The sequence below is a fragment of the Trematomus bernacchii genome, unplaced genomic scaffold, assembly GCF_902827165.1.
Source record: "Trematomus bernacchii unplaced genomic scaffold, fTreBer1.1, whole genome shotgun sequence".
Classification (NCBI taxonomy): domain Eukaryota; kingdom Metazoa; phylum Chordata; class Actinopteri; order Perciformes; family Nototheniidae; genus Trematomus; species Trematomus bernacchii.
The window spans coordinates 5054962-5079139 of NW_022987616.1; the positions used below are offsets into that span (position 1 = coordinate 5054962).

At 41.5% G+C, this 24178-nt stretch overlaps 1 protein-coding gene across 1 annotated transcript in view; it reads left to right on the forward strand.

Moving 5' to 3' along the window:
- Positions 1-24178, forward strand: part of cntnap2a (contactin associated protein 2a) — a 305998-nt gene that overhangs the window by 226271 nt on the left and 55549 nt on the right. Inside the window, 1 exon segment of the mRNA XM_034132634.1 lies at positions 21832-21988. Coding sequence (XP_033988525.1) covers positions 21832-21988 — 157 coding nt within the window.

Consider the following 24178-nt stretch of genomic DNA (forward strand, 5'->3'; position numbering starts at 1 on the left):
AAAGTGTAGGAGACCTTTTGTTTTGTCCAGCTGCTAATGAGTCTCAATGGCAAACTGATTCATCTTAACTAATCTGAAATGTTGTGTTTACCTCTAATGGAGGTTCATCCAACTGCTTATTAATTCTGCATGATTCATGGATAACCCACAGCTAATTATTTTTAATCAACCCCACCCTCATTCTGCTTTACCACCAGTTCTTACAGACTCTGCAATATCAATAGTACATGGGTGTTATTATAGAAAATGCAGCTAACAGCTACATATATTGTATTATATTCAGTATACAATGCAGAATATAGTTTCACACAGATTGCCGTAAGACATGTTGAATACACTACAGAAGTAACACAAAATAAAAGAAATGAAATGTGTAGGTGTAGAAGACTTTCTGCTTTGTCCCGAAGCTAATGGTTCTCAATGGTAATCTCATTAATCTTAACTAATCTGAATTGTTTACCTCTGATGAAGCTTCATGATATAACTCTGGATGATTCATGGATAACCCACAGCTAATTATTTTTTAATTAACCCCACCTTCATTATCCATTACCTGCAGCTTTTACAGACTCCCACACTCTGTCAATAATGGCTGGGACTGCCAATAGTGTTTAACTGTATCACTGTCAGCTGTATGCCCCAGTGTGGGAATCACGGCTGTATTAATTTGGTTGTGTCTACGCATGTACGCCTTGATTAAAACACATCAGAGGGTGATATTGCGCTGACAAGGTTGCCTCCGTACCCTGAGGAGACCTCTAACGCTCATCAGCCGTGATCTTATCTTCGAACGGTATTCCCGGAATGACCTCCAGGAATTATGACAGGCGCTCGGCCATCTGGGAACGTCTTTCGCTTCGGGACAACTCCCCATTAGCAGCCAGTGATCATGTTCCAACAAGCGATGGTTCCTGAACCCTCATCTTGTATTTTCCTCAAGCGCTCGCAGAATTACATTTTCATTTTGCTAAAGGCACCTTGATGCATCGCTGTAATCCACCGAGTGGCTGAAGTGCATCGCGCCAAGGCTGAAGCTAAATGGCTAATACCATAAAAAACAGATTGGAGAGTGAATGGAGGCGATCATTACACTGAGGTTCAGCATATGGGCACAGGGACATCACTGTATGTCATGCATGTCTTTTTATAATGCCTAGCAGCAGTTACAGTAAACACTGCTGTTATTCTCATATTATCGGGTTATTTATTATATTAAATAAGTCTAAAAAGGAAACTGTAAGATGGCACTTTTGGTTTAAAGCATCCTTTGGTCGTTTGAAGCAAGATGCCGAGTACATTGCATCATCTGTTACATTTAAAATATGTTATATACGTTGTTGTATCATGACATACAAGGCTAGTAAATAAATTGTGTGACGTCACGTCGTGTCACGTGACTTGAATTTTGAATTCAGCCGTCCCTTATAGATACTATCCCTTTACGTATTAGTGATGGGAATTCCGGCTCTTTTTAGTGAGCCGGATCATTTGGCTCAGCTCACTAACGGCCCGTCCACACAGCAGCGTTAAAAAAATCTTGGAGGTGGGCGTATCTGAAGCTTGGGGATTTTTTGCGAGCAAGGCACCAACAACCAATCACATGAATCTCCCGCCCCCGACATACAAAGCAAAAAAGCCCGAAGTAAACTGGATATAAACTCCCCAAACAGGCAGAAACCTACCACTGTCTCTGCCACCTCCCTCCATGCCTGGCTCCTCCGGTTTATATCCCGGTAGGTAAATAGGGACTGGTCATAAAGCACCGGGTGATTCCCTACCGCTAATTTCTCCTCCATGTTTTGGAATATGAGGAAATGACCTGCGGTATGTCTCTCCCAGCATACACGCGGTTTGATTGGCTAGCGCTTGAACTGTCAGATTTGCATACACGGGATTTGATTGGCTGACGCTTCCACCTCAGCTTCAAAAGTTGAACATTGCTCAACTTTGAATCCTGAAAATCCTGAAAATCTCCGCTCTGCTGCCCACAATGCAGTTCGGCGAAAAGTGAGGCAAAGTGACGTCACCCCATTCAAAGTGAATGGGCAGAAGCATTCCAAGATTTTTTAACGCTGCTGTGTGGACGGGCCGTAAGAAGAGCCGGCTTTTTCGGCTCCCAAACGGCTCTTCATGTTATCACAGTTTACCACAGAGCCTCAGTTTCGCCGCTGCGAGGCTCCGGCGCTCGCAGTTCACGCGCGTGCTCCACTAGCACCCCCCCCGCTCATCGCGTCCAAATCGTGCACGTTCCGTGTTGTCCTGTGGCAGGCACCGCCGATGTCGGGGAAACGATCTTCAATACTCCGAAAATAATCCCACCAGACTCCTTTGCCCCTCCAACAGAGGGATGTCCTTGGACGCCCTCGGCTCGAGTTCAGGGCGTTCCGAGCTGAATAATGGCGTTAAATGACGGCAAGACGCGCCCCTGGCGGAAACGCTGCCCGAAAGCCTAAAAAGTACTCGGACACAAAGTAGGAAAACAACATGATGAGGAGCCGAAAGCTTTCTCATTAAAATGTGGTGTGTACCAAAACACAGGGAAAGAGGAAGAGGAGGAAACTAGAAGCAACTGCATTTTGAAAACAAGTCAGAGTGGTAAATTAGAAACATGGGTGTGTCATTTGACATGAGCTGTCAGGCAGTGCATTGCATACACACTAAAGTCAGTCTAAATACATTTACCCTTTATCAAGGATCACACACTGACAGCTTTTTGACATGTTTTGATTTTGTTCCAACTCGTTGTTTAATCTCAAGAATGTGTTTGAGTTACCAAGGCTTGTTCCTGTTAAGATGTTTCTGCATTTGCATGAACCCATTCCTACACACCCCTCCCTTATATGTCAAGCCTTGCTGATTCTTATAATGTATCCCAGTACTAGGTGACGTGTGTTTGCTCTGTCAGTCATCACAGCGTTTGACTGACAGCTGTTTGTGGAGTCGTGACTCGTGCTCCCTGGAGTTGACATGTGTGACCTCGTGTTGGTAAAACCCCCATCAGCTGTAAACTTAACACACTGACAGAAATAGATGATGTCTTGAAAGTGTTTTCTAACTCAGAGACAGTTTGCGTGCAAGCTCGTATGAAGTGTAATGAAGTGAATCAGCCCTTTTTATCCACATCTACTCATCTTATTCTGTTTACATGTACTCAGTTGACTTATTCCTCGCACCATTGTGTCACTTTAATTATTTTCTTGCTGTATGTTGCACTCCTTTTATGTCTTAAGTGCTTTGCCAACAACTACGCCCCAACTGTTGTGCATACGACAATGAAGCCTTTGAATCTTACATTATTGAAGAGACGATTAGGTGCAGAGATATGGAGAGAGGCTTTGAAAGATGATGAGAATTACGTTGTGGACTTGCAACATGCGCTGTCCTTTTTATTTCATGTTAATATTAATCTGCGTTTTTGCACAGTCATGCCTATAGGACATCATTTGGGGAACATGCATGTACACGTGTGAGCCTGCATATGTGAAAATGTCCCTGAGGGAAGGTCAGGGATATTAGTGCGATCTGTAAACCAGTCTTGTTCATGTTATTAACCGTCTTCCTGATTGCATCTTGCCCAAGGGGTCTGCTGCCTCCATTAACCAGGTCAGAGCGTGATTACACCCGGATAGATTAGCGCTCTATTTCCTTCACTTACAAACCACTGTGGGGAAGTTAGACCTTGGATGTAGATATGCTAAGGTGAATGCATATACTAACTTCACTGTGGAGAGAGAAAACCCACAGAACGTCAAAGGATTAGGCCTAACGTTTTTTTCCTTTGTGATAAAACTCAATCTCTGCCCGTGAAATTGGCAGCCTTGCCCTGAGGCAAAGAGTATAAAGGTTATTCAACGGGTGTTTAAAGGTTAAAGCATCTGTTTTTGTTTTGAAAAGTAGTTATCAGAGAATAATTGTTGTGCAGCGGCTTTCAAATTGAAACACAAATGGAAGCATCTCCCGATAACGCCAGCCACCTGTCTGCTTTTTAAATTAGTTACACACAAAGTAAAGAGATTGTTTCTTTAAAAGGAGGATATATTAGTAAAGAATGGAGGACTGCCCTGTGGCGCGTTCTCATACAACAGCTGCCCAACATGCCCCTTGTTAAAAAGGAACAAATCTGCCACTGGTGATTGTCTCTCTTGGCTAAAATGTTGAAGTTTTGATGTATAGGTACTGTCAGGTCCCTACATGCTGCGCGCCATCGGGGGATTTCCCAGCTTGAAATTTAGATGGACCAATTCATGTGACATTTCTAAACCCAATTTTCAATTATGGCCGAGGCGTCCTGTGCAGCTTCCTACAGTGAGCCCTGATAACTGTCTGACAGCCAAATGATGAAGGCCTGTCTCCAAATGATTGAAGAGTATTTATCATTTGCTCTTCTCTGCAGCGAGACAGCGCCGTCAAACTCGGACTCAATCATTCTGGCCCTCGTTAACTGGCATAGCACCACACACACACACACACACACACACACACACACACACACACACACACACACACACACACACACACACTTACCCTAACCCTACACTCAAAGCACTTAATGCATTACTGCTACAGTACTTTCCGGTGATTTAAAAATGAATATAATCTAGTAATAGGCACACACACTTTTATGCTCTAATGGGCTTTACATTTACAGACAAATATAGACCCTATTTATACTTTAGACTACCTATCAGCCTCCTGCATAACAAGCAGTACTGAGCAGTATGTCTTTCCTTACATTAACAAAAATAACTTTAATGGTTTGTAGTTAGCACACAAGAGAGCATGCTAATCATTATGTTAAACTCAAATGCAGAATCATTTGTAAACACCACAATTAATGTATCATCCCATAAAGTTGAATCCCCTCACAAGAGAGCTGAACTTTTTGGATAGTTACAACAATACCAACTTTTGCTTTATTAAACTTATATACACACAAACACAGCTGTATCATCCCTAGAAGTTGGTCCCAGGCGAGTCAGCAGAACACAAGAGAAAGAGAGAAACTATAGCTCAGGAAAACACACATTACATTCAGACACATTTCCAAACCTTCCACTCCCAACTCACTCTTTGTCATTTCCCATTATCATCCCATATGAGTCCTCACACTCCTGCAGATCTCTCACACACTGTGTGAATTTGAGCTGTCAAACCAAAGCCCTCGCGCTGCCCTCAGCAAACACAGCGCCCAAACAGGGAGATTGGACGGAGAGCTGAAAAGTTTCATAATTATTCAACACGGCACATCATTAAGACTGTAATGAGCCTCCAGCAGCAGGTGCAGCTTCACCTGTCAGCCGTCCTCATTACTAATGTGGTCATCATGTTCCCCCGGACATTATGTGTCCACTTTCCGTTGCTCACCTGCCCATCATCCGCTGATAATGGGCAGGTGAGCAACACTGTTGCTGTTAAAGTCAATTCCTGCACTAGTAAATAAATTGGCAATTTGTTGCAGAACTGTTTGTCTCAATTTGACATGACCTTTTAAAGAATATGCCTTCAGTATATTGTATTAATTAAACTGCCTCTAATGGCGCATTTCCACTACAGCGATTTTAAGCGTTTTTGGTTGCGTTTCCACTTGGCGTAGTACCGGCTAGCGGGTACTATTTCACAGTTTTTCTGGCCCCATAAAATCGAGGTTCTTTCCAGGCCAACAACCAGGCTGAGTCGGGCTGAGTATGCTAAACTAGCAACCCAGTCTCACGGCATTTCGTGTTATTAGTCACAAAATTAATTTAATCTATTGATTCGTGTTCACCAACACGATTTTCACCTTTTTTTCGTGTCACACAGAACGATTTTAAATGCAATGTATTTCTATTGGTAGTATGTTTCGTGCCTGCAACACGTCTTTTTGTCCGGTCGGGTCTTGGAAGACCAGAAGCTGTGTGGTTCATAAAAACATGTTCTTACTCAATATCTTACCCTAAGCCTAACCCTATCCCTTTTATGTTAAATTGTATAATGTCTGAGTTTTTTTGCCGTCAGTGAGGAAAAGAAATGGCTCAGAGCCTCAGAATACTGAAATCTGTATTTTATGTCATCTTTTTTTCCTTCTAATTTGTTATTATTTGGTGCAGGCACGAAACATACTACCAATAGAAATACATTGCTTCTAAAATCGTTCTGTGTCAGAATACTTAAATCTGTATTTTTTTAAATGTCTTTTTCCTTCTAATTTGTTATTATTTACATTGCTTTTAAAATCGTTCTGTGTGACACGAAAGAAATGGCGAAATCGTGTTGGTGAACACGAATCAATAGATTAATTTCGTGACTATAACACGAAATGCCGTGAGACTGTGTTGAAACTAGAGAGAGAATCGCTGGCAAGGGGGCTACAACTACAACAAGATGAACATATTTGACCGTGATTTAATTGTAATACACGTTTCAAAATGATGCCGAAGTAACAACATACTGATACCGGTTAGTAAAAACCATAAATTAATGCTTTGACAAGTCTGCAGACAGACGGCAGGCGAACAACCTTTTAAAATGCGTGTTTTCTAAATGGAGATCGGCTAAGCTAACGCAGAATATGCTCCGACCGTCCACACTCACAACAACGGCCTATACAGACATAAATAAAGCAGCGACTGTACTCGCCATGACACAGACAGTCTGTGGTTTGTACTTGTTTAACTTGTGTCTAGTTTCTGACCAGATGTGAGGAGCTGTGAGCTGTGAGTGCTAACAGCTAACGGCTAATGTTGTTTTTCTGTGGTTCTCATTGAAGATGACGTCACGGCTCCGCCTACACTGCGTTACTATAGTTACTGCCCCAGCTACTAAACTGTAATGGAAACGCAGCATAAAGTGAGCCAGTCCTAACAAGGCCTAACAAGGCCTAACTATACCGTACTAAGCCGAGCGAGGCCCTGCAATGGAAATGCGCAACACAGTCTCACGGCATTTCGTGTTATAGTCACGAAATTAATCTATTGATTCGTGTTCACCAACACGATTTCGCCATTTTTTTCGTGTCACACAGAACGATTTTAAAAGCAATGTAAATAATAACAAATTAGAAGGAAAAACACATTAAAAAAAATACAGATTTAAGTATTCTGACACAGAACGATTTTAGAAGCAATGTATTTATATTGGTAGTATGTTTCGTGCCTGCACCAAATAATAACAAATTAGAAGGAAAAAAAGATGACATAAAATACAGATTTCAGTATTCTGAGGCTCTGAGCCATTTCTTTTCCTCACTGACGGCAAAAAAACTCAGACATTATACAATTTACAATAAAAGGGATAGGGTTAGGCTTAGGGTAAGATATTGAGTAAGAACATGTTTTTATGAACCACACAGCTTCTGGTCTTCCAAGACCCGACCGGACAAAAAGACGTGTTGCAGGCACGAAACATACTACCAATAGAAATACATTGCATTTAAAATCGTTCTGTGTGACACGAAAGAAATGTGAAAATCGTGTTGGTGAACACGAATCAATGGATTAAATTAATTTTGTGACTAATAACACGAAATGCCGTGAGACTGGGTTGAAATGCGCCATAAGAGACCCTGTGTGTTATATAGGTTTGTGTGCATGTAAATGGCCTGAAATCCCTGTGTTCCTGTGTGACACTAAATACAAATATGAACCTGGAAATGAGTGTGATATGTCCAATTTAAAGTTAAGTTTGAAGCAAGAGAATAATGTTGATTATGAGAGAGGATTACTGACAATATTTAAAGAAGTTCACTACACCTCATGACTATGACAATCGTTTGCCGCAATTTTAAGTGTGTGAGGTTATGCTGAAGTTCTCGCTAAATGTGTGAATAACTTCCTCTGTGTTGCGTTTATGGGGATGAAACTTGGGTGACATCTTTACACATTCAATCTGGTGTTGTGTTATATGATTTACAGGTGATAATGTGTTGAAAAGTAATTTACACATCCTTATGTAAGATGTATAAGTAGCATCAGAAGATGGAGGCAAGGACTACTTTTCAAAACAAGATGCACTTCTGCTGCCTAATGTCTGAGATGTTTTAAACATAATCATATATGCCAATTAATGCCAGAGTAAATATGTATGGGCATCGATGTTGTCTGCATACAACACATGGCTTGCATTAATAAGGCCTTCCAAGATCTGTAGGGAAACCTCTTACATGCGTAGGTACTGTACGTTCATAAATATGACGTCTAATAGTAAATGTATATGAGGTCACATATGTGGACGACTATTACAAATCACTGTCGTAATGATTCATGCTCAGTGACTTTATAGTGCACATATAAAACATGACCATAACCTGGATAGCGGTTCAATAAATTGTTAATATCAACCATCATGTTCCAGCAACATCTGTTTTCTTATTAAGGATTTATTAAGAAAAAGTAGTCAGATAAAAGTCATAGAAAACTAAATACATGAGCTGGAAGAGCGTTCTCTCTAACCTTGACGCACTCAAGAAACATTTAGTAATATCCTCTTAAGACCTGCCTTAAGCTACTTCACTTTTTCTATTCAAGTTTTAGCTCATTTAACAGATGCTGACATGCAGGCACCACTTGTTTTGAGCATCAATTTTGTTTGTTTTGTACTTCTTGAATGCCTCTGCTGCTTCGGCTAACATTTGCAAAAGGATTTAAAATAATGTTCGAAGGACGATGCTTGAAGAGAGAATGCAGTGTTTTACTTAGGGATTGTTATGTGTTGGTTTACATGTTCTCCGCAATGTGGCGTCCTTCATTTGTGACAGATACTTTGGAGAACATTTGGATAGTTGCACATTTAAACTCCAGCTTGATGGATGATACTAGAAGTTTTTAGCCTTGAGTTTATCCTCCCAGAGAGAAACACAGAGAGCAAGAGACAAACACTGAGGAATCAGAAGGTGAATAATAAAAGAAAGCGATTGACTCAGCGAGTAATATGAACTATAGAAAAGCAGGTGAGGAGAGAGAAAGAGAAAGGAAGGCAGTCAACCTTTTACAGAAATCAATAACTCAAGCTATAAGATGGAGACAACGAGGAGCAGAGAGGGAAAGAAAGGAGACCAAGGGGGGGAGAGAAAGCATCTGAGAGAGCAGGTTTGAGAGGTGGAATAAGATGGAGAGGTTTTCCGGTGTTTGTGTGTTCTGGAAGAAGCCCCACGGGTTAGTTTCTGACCCGGAGAGGTCAACGTCTCCACCTTTAGATCGTCTGCTAACAAAGAGCAGGGCAGGACTAAAGCTCAGGAGAGAGCGGATGAGAGAAGCCTGTCAGAGGTTAGCCTTTGTTCTCCTCTGACAGACATCCTGCATACTTTGAAATGTCTAAAGCCGCCCATACCTTTCACAAAGCCGCGGCATCTTACACTGTTACACATTCTTGGGAGGAATCCTCAAGGCTGATGGTGTGAGGAAATCCTCCAAACATGACATGCTTTACAAGCAACCAGCAGGACTGTACTGAAGCCTCGAGACTTCAGGGACGTTTCAGAGGGAAAGACTCTCACAACAGATGTAAATAAACATATCACCAAGGTTAAGCCACGACCACCAATGGTTTGATTCAATATTTAATACAGAAAAACAGAGTAACCTAAGCATTGACCTCCTGGATGATTGTTGACAACATGTACTTCTCCATCTTTCTGTCTTTCTGTCTTACCCAGCTTGATAGATATATTTCCTTGATAATGTCCCATGATAGTACAACAGAAACATATAAATGGAGTAGTGGTTGTTTTAGCAGTAGCACAGCTGGACGATTGAAGGCAGAATTTAAAGAGGACATATCCTGCTCATTTTCAGATGTATATCAGTATGTAGTGTCTCTACTTTAAAGAGTCCTCTCCTGCTGATGTTCAGGTGTATATCAGTATGTAGTGTCTCTACTTTAAAGAGTCCTCTCCTGCTGATGTTCAGGTGTATATCAGTATGTAGTGTCTCTACTTTAAAGAGTCCTCTCCTGCTGATGTTCAGGTGTATATCAGTATGTAGTGTCTCTACTTTAAAGAGTCCTCTCCTGCTGATTTCTCTCATCCTGCCTGTGCTGCAGCACCTCTTTTCACCCTCTGTCAGAAACCAGAGCCCAGTCTGCTCTGATTGGTTAGCTGGCCGGCTCTGTTGTGATTGGTCAACGCTTAGAGATGTCCCGCCACCCTATCATGTACACAGTGTTATGTAGTGATGTCACTATGTTCCAGAAGTAAACAAAGGAGTCCAATGGAGGTGTTTCAGGCAGAGTGTGTGGGAGAGGAACTAAAGGAAAGGGGATAAAGGCATTGGGCCTCTTTAAAGGGAACATATATGTCTTTAAGCAGGGCTCAACATTATAAATGGCCCGCCGGCCCGGAAGCACTATTTAGACACCCCGGGCCAGCATAACGTACTTTCCACTTGCCCGCTCGAGCCACTAAAAATATTGCTTTTTTTTTTTAAATGGTCCTGTGGTATTGGTATTTTGACTAGCAATTTTTTTAAATTGTTTCGTTTATTAACGCTACAACATAGCGTTTCGTGAGGCGGTTGTTGTTGTTGGGTGAAAAGCAAACAGCTGTTTTTGCTGCAGAGCGCAGCGCGAGCAGGCTCCAGTGAGCGGGAGCGCGCTCGTTCACTACAGACTTTCTCGCCACCTAACCATTCGCCAAAAATGTTTTTAATACCAGCGGTAACCGGCCAAGCGCCGGGCAAAAAACAATCTTCAAATAAAAGAATGTTACCGGAGGAGTTAAATGAGAGTGCCAGGGAGTATGAGAAGAAGAGGGAGAGAACGTTTCAGCCACACTGGCTTGATCGATGGAGTTGGCTTCAATATGATGATATAAACAAGGTCTTTTGTCGCCTCTGCCAATGCCGACCTATGCTGACAAGTAAGTGTAGAAAATATAAAGGTATTGGCTATAGGGAAATGTCCCAGCAGTTTAGGAGAATGAAGATTATAATCTATTACATAGCCATTACATGTCTAACTCCTAATGACAGGAAGGCAGAAAGCGCATTATACAAATAATAATATATTCATAATAATGAAAATTCTTTTAACAATGACCACAATATAATTATTTTAATAAACCAAATATGAACAATTGAGGAAAATGAGGAAGCACTGATGATTAAAATGTAGTAGTAGTAGTAATGTAGTTTGTGCATAAATGACTATTGCAACAAATGTGTTCATTTTCTTCTTTATTAGTAGATGTTTTGGACGAATGCTCTTGGCCAGTGGAATTTGACCCTTAATGTCGTGAAATCCATCTTGCTTCTGACAACAAAGTGTTTAGATGACAAACACAGCACAGAGTCGGCATGATGCACGTCCCCTCCACCAGGAATACAAAGCATAAACGCAGCAAGGGCTTCTTTGATACTTGAACACTTTAAAGACTTTTTCTGTAGTTGTGTGTCAAAGCATCATGAAATAATAGTACACTCTTGTTGTGTGTGTGTGTTTGAGTGCGAGGGTGCATGCAGTTTATAGTTTATATGCCCTTGAGCGCTGAACTATGAAACTGCGATGTGTGAAGTGTTTTGTAATTAGGGCCGTAGTGTAATATTAATTAACCACTGACGTTTATTTCAATCAACCGACTAAATTCTCAGGTCCGTTAATTAAACCTTGGCAAAAAAGCTGAAAGGTAAATGAAAAATTGGAGATTGGAAAAGCAAGCAGCCACTCCACTGAGTATTCAACCAACAATCCTCAACAATGTATCTGCAAACAGAAATATTACGAAAGAACTTCCAGGTTGTCATGCTTCAAAATGCCATTTCATCGTCACGCTTTGCATAATCCTAATCCTCTTGGGTTTGTGTTTTCTGAGCAGCAACACCACAGCTGAATGTTGAACATCTTGTCACGACCTTGATGAATATTTCCCCCAAAAAATGATTCCCTGGAGGAAAATATTACCACTTGTTTTATGCATATAGAGACACATGGTGGGTTAATGCTTGAAGGAGAAAATAAGATAGTGTCGTTTGCTGACGATGATGAAGTAATTATCGGATTCACACTTTTTGGTGTTGTTACAGAGAAACCAGGACTATTTTTGCCCTTTTTGTTTTTCCCTCTTGATTGTCTTACTAATGAAGTGAAGACTGTGACACTTTACCTGTCATTTCACCATGAATCTTCACACCTGAGCTGTGACTTCTCTCATGACTCCCACAGTGTCACTGTTCAGAAGTTCTGAAAAGAAACTGCACTTGTTTCCTTTTCTCACTTAAAGTCCCCAAAACATTTCTGTCACGACAATCATTTTAGCACCTGTCTTCCTGCTTGTCATCTCCTCATCTTGTGAGTCTGTTCTGTCTGTTTTCTCTTTTCAACCTGCCTGTTTACTCAACTCTTTTTTTCTTCCAACCGCAGCCTCTGATTTACGTGTTCTCCTCCTCTCCGCCCTCGCCTCTCTCGGGTTGTTTATGCCCCGTTCATCCTCCTCTGTAATTATGAGTGTTGTTCACTGTATCCCCATCCATATGACGAGCCTGACGGTGACGCAGGGAGATGGATAGTGCGAGTAAAAAAATCAAAGTGAAAAACGAGTGTGTCTCGGCAGAAGCCATTTTCCTCATGACACATCTGTCCATTGGCCTTGACCTGCGGGGACACGGCACTAAATCTGACTTATAGTCATAAACACACCGCCACACACACACACACACTGATGGAGATCACCCTGCGGTAATGATGATTATGGTTGTTTATGGTCTTCAGCCTACACTTCAGTCGGTTACAACCGCCGGGGGTGTGTGTTTTAGTGTGTACTCATATTCTGCTTAGTTTGTGCTTATGTTTGTGTGTATGCAAACCAGCTTTAGTGTCAGGAGAGGGGGGGGGGGGATGCAGCGGAGTCGGGTTATTGTGTCCTTTATCAAGCAGACAAGCCAATTAGGGGCACAACCATTGATATTAATTTTCCCTTCCCTCGCCCTCACTCCAGTTTCCGAGGTGTTTTTCATTTAATAGCCGAATGCACTCAGTGATGACCCGTGAAGAGTTGTGGTCTTGCAGAGCTATGCAGAGTGAATTTACTAGAGCAGAACATTGTGCTGAACAGCAGGGGGGGGGGGGGGGGGAAGGAGCCTCCGAACTGTAAGGGAGGGGGGTGCTCTCAGGTAGAAATAGTTGAAATAACACATTATCTCTCCCCGGCCCGATGTTCTGATGTAGACAACGGAGAGGTCTCGGCTGACATCGCCCAGCTGGAAACAGCCGACTCATTCTCCTCTTCCCCCCCCCCCCCCCCCCCCCCTTCACCATCAGAAAGTAAAGGGAAATTGCCTCATTTAGTCGTTTATGGGTTATTCGATTGTTTTACAATACAAAACGCAAACCAGCACATTGTGTTGTGATATATGAAAAGCCCCCGTGGAGTTATTTGGAAACAAAATGTTTGCATTCAGTGTTTCTCGCTAGAGCACATTGTGTGAGTCCTTGGTGGCAAACAAACATGCTGAATGCATTTAAATACTCGTAAAACATTTGCAAAGCAGATTCTTGGAAGAATTGAAAGCCGAAATGAGTGGGATTATTCTCAGAAACGAATGTATGGATGTCACTTTCAATCGACGCTTATGGCTCTGTACAAGTGTGTGGCGGTGTGTGTGTATCTGTAGAGACCCTGCAGCCATTTGCCATGTGTTTGCTGGGTGTGTTGTTGTTGGGACGTTTCTGCATCACTAAGAGAAAAGCTTTGAAAATGGTGGACAAGGCTTGTTCCAGACAGCAGCAACTTCAATTATGTTTACAACCGAAAACTCTACTTCTCTCTCAAGGAAATTATTCTAATTATTTTGTATTTTGTATTCATGTTGGTGAGCTAGCAGTTCTCTATTTCCTTGGCTTTTATTTATGCATTACTACATTCCTTGGATACTATTTGCCACCAACTATTGATCACTGGAATAGATTGAAACCAATGACCCTATATCACCCACTTAAACATGCGTGTTGCTGTCCTTGTGCACAAGATGCTAACAAAACAGGTACCCACTCTTAAATAACTTCACCATAGTGTTACTAGTGGTCAAACGGTCTTTTAAAATGACCTAGGGGTGTTATTCAGACCTTTATTTACCCTAACTCAACAAGGGTAAAGATCCCATGTGTTTGATACGTTAGTATGCATTGTAGCCCTTTGCCCAGATGAACCATAATGGCTATGTGCTGGATGTGTTTCAGATACAACTTCACATCATGATCAGAGCAACAGGAGTTTGCAATTAGCATGGATTAAAGGGCACATCATAGCGAGACTATAACATGATAACATGAAAAGACTAGATGCCAGGAAAGAGACGTGGGATTGATGGACAGATATGGAGCATGGAGTCAGAAAGACCACCGAGACCAACTGATAGGAAGGTAATGTGTGCGGGGCAGATATGAGGAAGAGAGGAGAGATCCAGTAGTGCAAAGAGAAGGTGGGAAGACATAATAGGAGGAGAGATAAAAAAGAAAGAGGCCTCTGAGACCGAGAGATATGAGGAAGCAAGGAAAAGGAGGGGAGCGTGAAGAAGAGAGAGGGCTAAATATGTCGGGAGGAAAACTGTGGGAGCGCCGGGAGGAAGGAGAGGGTCTGTCTTGAACCAAATTGATGGACAGTGGAGGTCTGGGAGAGGAGAGAGATAGAGACAAAAGGGAGAGACAGGGGAGAGAACACGCACATGCACTCGTTTAGCTAAACAAAAGGACAGAGGCACACACATTCTCTCCATTTTCTCTCACACACACACACACACACACACACACACACACACACACACACACACACACACACACACACACTGCATGATCTGTAGCACTCTCTGGAGAGATCCCGGGCTAATGTGCCTCTCCACAGTCTGCGTACAAAAACAGAGATGTGAAGAGGATAGGAGGCTCACAAAGAGTGCCGTGTGCAGAGTTTACACCGCTAAACGAAACATGCGCTTACAAAGACGGATGGATCCACAACTTTGTCCAAAATCTCTCCAAGATGGAGGCGTAATCTTGTCTTCGTGCAGAGGCCTTCATTCAGACTGACACATGTTAGTTGTCTTAAAATGGGTGTTTTTTTAAGCAAAGTTAATGTGACCAATTTTCTGATACCCTAGCTTTTTTTTTTCTCCACAATAATTGTTTTTTTACAACATGACATATAGATTTTAAATTCAAAAACGACAAAGAACAACAAATGTAAAATAAAAATGGAACACAATTCTAAAATAAATAGCAAAAAAGGACAAACATTTTTAAAGATCAAATGTACATTTTGTAAAAGAAAAATATATACAGGTATACAACCTCGGAAACGACATTGTTCCTTGTTTAATTCTCAGTATATGCTGTCTCGACTGGATTATGTCAGATATCCTCTGTAGTTGAAGGCTTTAACATCCATCATAACCAAAGAGAAATGCTTGGACTGTGAGCCTTTCTCCAAAACAATGCTTTCTTTTTCTTCGAAATAATAAAGCGGCTGCTCTTGTTAGAGAAGAAGTATTGATTTACTTTCACACTCCTTAGAGATCAGTGTGGAGAACAGAGGAACTGGTTATATTTTCATCTCTGTGAGTTTACAGCAGAGACACCAGTCTGTCAGCAGAGAGGGAATCAGTGGAGATATAATAAGGTCCTTTTGTCCTTTGGGGGGTAACGACTCCGGTAAAGGTGCGGAGTAAAGGGTGATTCCAGGTTCATGAGAAAGTGGTTATGAATACCATTCTGGCATTTCAGTTTTTCTTAAAAGCCATCGTTTCCCAGACTGCAGATACGAGCGACTGAGCACGTCGAGGGCCGTTTTGAACCTGCTGACCTTTCCCTTCACAGTCTGCCTGGATATGATCCCATGATATGAAGTATGTGTGGTACTCGTGTTGTGTTGTACTAGGTTACAGTACTTGTATCATATTATATACGTTGTATGGACACCTGTACTGTGGACCAATCTGTGATGAACTTAAAGCAGCTTCCTTCCTCCCTTAGAATGAAGACCTTGGCCTTGGTATGTCAACCGTTTTTTAACCCAAAGCCAAAAATGCTAATTTCACATTAAAGAAAGTAAAATAAAGACATGATCTAATATGCTGCTGTATCAGTCATCCATTATGATTTAGATACATAAGCTTTAACCAGAAGATAATTGCCAAATATTTTACAACCGAGATGGCACAGCTGGGATATGACAATGACAGCAAATATCATTTTCAGAGTAGGAATGGGACAATAAGGGACTTTTGCGATTTGCGATAAAAACAGTAGTGAAATTATCTGTCTACCCAACATACAGGAAGTATTATGTAAATAAGAAAAGACAAAAATGTTATGTTTTTAATAACCTTGTTTTCCCAGTGGGGGCTTATGGTTTATGATTACCTTATTACCTGATTGTTTTAATCAGTGAAAATTGTTTACTGACAAAAAAATGTATATGTGAAGCTGATTCCAGTTTGTTTTAGTGTGATTTTAATAGTTTTTAAGCTTATGTTGATGATCTTCTGGGTAATATTGTCACTAGTAAGTATTTCTGCCAGGAAGATCGCATCATTCTCAGTTATCTGGGCGCCATTTTGGATCCTGTTGCCTGGCTAAAGGACTGACGGTTATGAAAGAAAGATGAAACTCTAGGGTTGCTATCTTTAAAAAGACAGTTATCTCGCTCTGCTTCTTATATCTTAAAACATTGCTGTTCTCCGTCATTCATCTCATTTAGCAGCTCTCTCCCTCTCTCTGTCTCAGATCTATTTGTGAGTCTCTGCGCACAAAACAGCAGCAGACATGATAAAGATGTGGACATGAACCTCTCTGGATAAAAGAGAGATGAATAGGTGAGAGTATCTGATGCTGAAATAACAGATAGATGAAGCCATCACTGTAAGTAGTGCTGTGTGGCTCGCCTTGAGGAGCAAACACAACCTCGGGCCTTATCAATCCGTCATGTCTGCTTCCTCCTCTCCTGTGAACATTTAACATGTTTGTTTGGGGATTTGGCTGCGAGAGAACAAGGACAGACGTTAAGAGTAAGATTACAAAGATGATAAAGACAAGACATTTGAGCTTGGAGTCTTTTATCTGTTCATTCTTTGTGTTTTTACAGACTTTACAGACAGTCGTTTTTTTATGATTGTTGGATTCAAAAGTTCCTTTGTTGTGGTGCAACAGAGCAGAGACAAGACAATGCATTATGTCTCTTTCACTGCTTTACAAAAATCTGCATGTTTCCACTTAATCCTTTTCTCTTTTCATTCTTTTGCTCCAACAAAACTCCTCCAGTATTTTCTCAAATCCATCCCAGAAATGCTTCTTCTTCCTCTATCCTTGTGATGTTGGAATATAATACACACACATAGCTGCCACTCTTAATCTCACTGTAGAGCGGCTTCTGATAATTACCCAGGATTTAAGCAGACCCAAACACACACACACACACTCCCCCTCGAACATGCACTCACTCACTCACTCACACACACACACACACACACACACACACACACACACACACACACACACACACACACACACACGTTTTGACACAGTCGATCATCACATCTTAAAGCAGAGGCTACTCAGTATTGGCTTATCCAGCCATGCAGTGGGGTGGTTTGTGAACTACCTCTCTGAAAGGTCCCAATGTGTTCACTTTGATGGGCTGTCTTCTGAGTGGTTGAACATTGCTAATGGTGTTCCTCAAGGTTCTGTTTTATGTCCACTTTTATTCTCCTGAGATTTGTTACTAACTGTAAAGCACTTACTCATCACTGTACCCTGTATGCCAAGGCAGGTCTGCCTTCACTTACTGGTCGGAGGCTCAGTCATTGGTACATGTTCATCTACAAAGCCATGCTGGGTAAACTCCCAACTTATATCTGCTCTTTGATCTCACGGACAGTGGCAAGTAGCTATTGCCTGAGATCACAGGATGTGTTTTTATTACATGTGCCAAGTGCTAGGACTGTTTTAGGTGCTAAAGCTTTTATGTGCGCTGCTCCTCTGGCTTGGAACACCATGCAAAAAATATTGAAACTGAGCATTTTGATTCCCTTGCATACACACACACACACACACACACACACACTCCCCCTCGAAAATGCACTCACTCACTCACTCACTCACTCACTCACTCACTCACTCACTCACTCACCACACACACACACACACACACACACACACACACACACAGAAACACTCCTCCTGGCAGTGCCCTCTCTCTGCGGCTCTCCATATGAACTCTGTGCCAGTGTGATTGCATCTCTCCTCCCTCATATCTACATCCATCCATGCTGTCGTTCTCTCATCTCCCCCTCCTCCCTCCTCCCTCCTCCCTCCCCCCTCCTCCCTCCTCCCTCCCCCCTCCTCCCTCCTCCCTCCTCCCTCCTCCCTCCTCCCTCCTCCCCACTCTCCACTCCTCACTTGTTTGTTTTGGCAGAACTTGAACTGAATCCCACAGGAGACGTAAACTGGCAGGGTGTATAAATCAGCTCCCACCTGATGCTCTGCTGGTGCTCCTACAACACTTCTCCTCTCCTCTCCTCATCTCTCCTGTCCTATCCTCTCCTCTCTTATTCCTCCTCTCCTCTGTCTCCTTCAATTATTCATCCAAAAAAATGGGTTATGAAAAGGATGAAAAGCAAACCTTTCCTACTAGCTCCTCTCCTCATTCCTCTACATTTCGCACATTCCTGCACAATGATACCTCTTTTAAAACGTGTCCTTTTCTTATTGCACCAACTTGCACTTGCTACTTACCTACTTTGTTTTATAGTAGTCCTACAATTGCTTATTTGTTACAGCTTCATTCCCCTTTGAATGCACCGTTAAACACAAAAGCAAATTCCTTAAATGTGTAAACCTACTTGGCAATAAATGTGATTCCTTTCCTTTCCTTTTTCTTTCCTTCATTTCATTTCATATCTTTTCATTTCCTTTCCTTTCCTTCATCTCAGTTTATTTAATATCCTTTTCTTTCCATTCCTTTCCTTCCTTTCTGTCCTTTCCTTTCCTTTATTCTCCTTTCCTTTCCTCACCTCTACCCTCATCTCCTCTCCTCTCCTCTGTCTCAGTCTTAAATTACTCGTCCTGTGTGTGTGTGTGTGTGTGTGTGTGTGTGTGTGTGTGTGTGTGTGTGTGTGTGTGTGTGTGTGTGTGTGTGTGTGTGTGTGTGTGTGTGTGTGTGTGTGTGTGTATGTGTATGTGTATGTGTGTGTGTGTGTGTGTGTGTGTGTGTGTGTGTGTGTGTGATGACATGGCAGGGTTAGTGAGAGGCCGAGCAGACAGTGAGAGGATGAGACTTCGAGGCGTTGAGTCTCTGTTTCTCGCTGCTCTCTTTTGTTTCCTCTGCCCTTTGTCTCACACACACACTTAGCAACTGTTGTCTTTTGAATTTGACTCATGATGGGATGCACCACAACAGTTTGACCACACTGACGTGCACCACATTTGAAACGTGATTCTCTGTGTAAGACAGTCCGTTATTTATTTATCGACCTGTTGAATTATGTATTGTTTCTGTAGCTGAAATCACAAACAGCAGCTTTTAAGGTGGTTTTGTTTTTGACACTATAGCATGTTTTGATGCTTGATGCTGCAACCATTTCACTCCGCATATTAGTTTGCTTTCTCCTAATTGTTTGAGAGTCGTTTGAAATGTTTACGTCATATACTCAACAAACATTTTAACACATTTCTTCTTGCTACCATTTTTCATAGGTCTAAAAAAAAATATTTTTGCACAAAAATTGTTTTTTTTCAAAAGAAATTGCACAAATCGGTTTAAACCTTTGCAAAAAAGTAAGAAAATGTGTGCACAGAAGGAAAAAGTCTTATATCTTATATGTCAATTTGTGAGATGCGTAATACTGTTGTACCGCGTAGTTATACAAGAACTAGAGGCTGCTTGCCATCACTTTGAAAAGTAGTCGCAGCTCGCTTCAAGGTCGATGACATGACACTCACTAATTGGGTCGGGGGCGAGATGCGTGGTGTTTCGGGCGGCTGGGGCTGAGATTAGCTGGCTGTGGTTGGGGAACTCACTGACCTATCTGTGAAGGTCTTAGTTTCCAACTTGGTTCTGACTTGTGCCGAAGTGCAACAACTCCCACACACACTCACACACTCTCACACACAGGCGGAGGGCTGTGAAGTCTCCTGAGCAGACGCTGTTAATCCTATTGACAACGGCATGTCTGAACTGTGGCCTGAAGAGAGAGGAAGCTAATTCTTTTTATGAGGACAATAAACCCGCAGGTCACCAAGCCCAAACACACACACATAGAATATATATATGAAGACCGAAAGTAGCCTCCTCCTGGAGTTTAGACCCCTTTCAGAGAATAGAAAAAGTGCAATAAAGCATATCAATAACAGTATATCACACCTTGGTGCAATTGTGCTGCTTCAAAAGCCCCCGTCCATCCCCGGCTGTAACAAATGTGGCTCAGGAGATTTCATTGCCTCTGATGGAATTTGACAAAGCCATATTGACAATGCAGCGTATTTTCCTTGAATAAAGAGGGAAATGTAATATTGTTTCATTCTCTCTTGCTGTTGTTGTGATGTATTTCCAGGCACCAAAATATTTACACCCGTCTCTCCGCCTAGTTACTGTCTCCTGCCAGAATACGTTATCCAGCGCGGCGAAAACAATATTACATTTCTTATTGAAAAGCAGCGATCCCTCACCTTTTACCCACTCACTCAAACACACACAGACACACATCACAATAAGGATTGTGTGTGTCAACAGATTCCCACAAAACAACAGAAGAGAAATGCAAATGCAGCTCTCTGAGACTCTGTGTTTTAGATCTTTAAAATCTCAGGTGTGATCTATGACTAAGTGTGCCTGCCTGTCTCAGAGGCATTTACCATTCAGCTGTGTAATGCATGTTGAGCAAATGAATTACATCAACCATGCAGCTGCTTGTTGTCGATATAAATCACATTAATGCGACAAAAGCCTGAAACAGTGAAGGATTTAACAATGAATCACCTGCAATGAGAAGGAGGACTGACAGTTTAGTAACACACTTTAATTGCCTTCAAAAGGTTTGTGAGGGAAACAGGGAACATTGTCAGAAACAAGTAGATGACTGTTCTTCAGAGGTGGGAAGTAGTGGAGTACAAATACTTTGTTACTGAACTTAAGTACATTTTTCTGGTATCAGTACTTTACTCCACTACTTATTTTTCTGACGACTTTTTACTTTTACTTCTTACATTTTGAACACAAATACCTGTACTTTCTACTTCTTACATGTTGAACACAAATACCTGTACTTTCTACTTCTTACATGTTGAACACAAATACCTGTACTTTCTACTTCTTACATGTTGAACACAAATACCTGTACTTTCTACTTCTTACATTTTGAACACAAATACCTGTACTTTCTACTTCTTACATTTTGAACTCAAATACCTGTACTTTCTACTTCTTACATGTTGAACACAAATACCTGTACTTTCTACTTCTTACATGTTGAACACAAATACCTGTACTTTCTACTTCTTACATTTTGAACACAAATACCTGTACTTTCTACTTCTTACATTTTGAACACAAATACCTGTACTTTCTACTTCTTACATGTTGAACCCAAATACCTGTACTTTCTACTTCTCACATTTCCCAAACAGGCTGGTTCCTTTAGTTTGAATGTGTGTTTGGTGGCGTGATCATTATTATTTAGAGTCATTGCGTGCCTATTGATTTGAACACGATCCGTGTATCCATCATTTCCTGGTCTTCTCTAAAGAAGAGGGACCAATGAAAACGTTGTCATGTTGCTGTTGTTAGTATCTGTACTTCTACTTGAGTAAAGGATGTGTGTACTTTTGCCATCTCTGCTGTTCTTATTTTCAAACATATTTTTGTGTTTGTGTCTTCCCCAGATGGGACCCCCTACACGTGGTGGGTGGGCCGGGGCAGCGAGAAGCACTTCTACTGGGGGGGCTCGGGCCCCGGCATCCAGAAATGTTCCTGTGGCATCGACAGGAACTGCACGGACCCAAAGTACGACTGCAACTGTGACGCGGACCAGCGGCAGTGGTAAGTGAGGCTGTCAGGTTAACGTTCAGCGGGGGGCGCAAACTATTTGTTTTGCATCGATTCATTTCCCTCCAATTAGCTTTGCATTGACTTTAATTAAAGTCTGCAGAAACAGCTGCCGGTGAAAAGTTTCTCGGTCACACCCAGTCCACCCTCTGCAGCAGAGCACTCTGGGACATTCATAACGCTGAGTCAGCACATCTGTTAATGCATTGTTCTGCTTAATGCTCCTCTGAGCACCCAGCTGTACGCTTCACGTTTCACACATTTGGCAGAAAACTAATGCTACTGTACATCTGGGCTATCAGAGGCTCTGTGGCACTGTCTCAGCCAAGAGCATTACCTGAAATACTGTCAAACACATCAGCTGTCCTTCATCCTAAATAACCTTTCCTCCTGTAAAAGTGAAACTTATCTTAAATGTACTGTTTTCATACTAATAGGTTTTTCTTTGGTAGACTAGGTGACAGGGTTGAGTCAGTTTTACCTAATGTAGTTCAATTAGGTAATTTAAATAATGATTAATTGTTTATTATACCTGATTATATGTGATGATAAAGTCTTGATAATACATCTTTGGGGCTTTGATTCTACAAGGAGATTTGTATTTGAGCAGCTGGGCAGAATTACAACGAACTTTCACGATGTGTTGGAAAACGACAGGTCTAAACATAAAAATATAAATTTTTTTAACTAAAGCATCATGTCTCACTAGCTTTGCCTGCAGCACCAGTACTACTTCATTATTTCCTCTACATGGGTCATAAACTAGTGGGAAAGCAGACTTCTTCTCTTGAATATGGTGCTTCAGCCTTGGTGTTTTAACACTGTGTCACATACAGTACGGAGCCATCACTTGCACATTTAATAAGTCAGCGTGAGACCTTTGGAAAGCAAGTGTTAATTAAATATGATCAAGGAAGTTGTCACTGCAGCGAAATCTAGAATTGATAGACCAAGAAAGGGCAAATCTTCATCCATCATTAATGTAGAATTAAGTGCATCGCAACAGTAACCATGGGTGATGGCGCTGAGTGAATAGTCCGTTACTGTAATTACAATCAATAATCAGTGGCATTTGTTCGCTTTAACTACCTGGATTTCTGGCATGGCAGTATTTCCACTAAAGTCCTTCACTATCAGCCACAGAGTGTCTCCATTGATCAGTTAAATGCCTTGTTAGGAAACTTCTTCAGAGTTTGACATGCTGCCCACCCACAGATTTGTTCTCAGCAACTGCTTGACTTTGACAGTATTAAATGTCACAGCAGCGTGCTTCAACTGTTTCTAAAATAAGTTGAATTACATTGTAAAGGTCAACGTACATATTAAGTGCCTTTTATATCTCATAAGTACATATTCTGTTACGGAGAAACACACTTGGGTTGGTATTACATATATATTGGTTCACATAAAAAAATGTTGTTGAATAAATCCTACAAAGAACAGCCTGAAAAACTGAAGAGCTATTCACCAACAACACATTTCAACCACCTGTAGCTTTTATGAATTGCGCATTAACCCTCCTATTGTCTTCGTTTTCCGCCCCTTACTTTGGTGTTCGCGGTCAAATTTGACCGGTCCTGTTTTAACTGCTATTACATTAACACAAAAACCATTAATCATCACCAAATTTCATTTAACACCCTTTCAAACTGTAAATATCGTATCAGACTACTGGTATACATGAAACACTGCAGTACATATACAAAGAATAGACACTGAACATGTATTGCGTGTGCCAGGTGTGATCCATGTGGGGGGATGGGCACATAAGAGCGGGAAATGTATCAAATTGTTCTGTGTGTGTGTGTGTGCCAGGTGTGATTCACATGGGTGGATGGGAACATAAGGGGCGGGGACACATGTGTGGGTGGGTGTTTGTGTGTGTGTGTTTTATCTGATCCGGATGGTTACTAATTCCTTTTCTTTATGGCGGTCATTTTTGACCGGGAACACCATGGGTGTTACAAAGTTGACTAAATCATCCAAAATGCAATGAAAGTGGTGATCAGCATTTGTATATGTTCAAATGTCTACTGTGAAGGATATCATAAAGCCTTAATGCAATCGAATGTAAAACAAAAAAGTTATGATTGATGAAAGTAGTAAATCGGTCAGATTTGACCCGAAGACAACAGGAGGGTTAATGCAACCGTTATTTGAGCATTTCAAGGTTAAATTCACAAA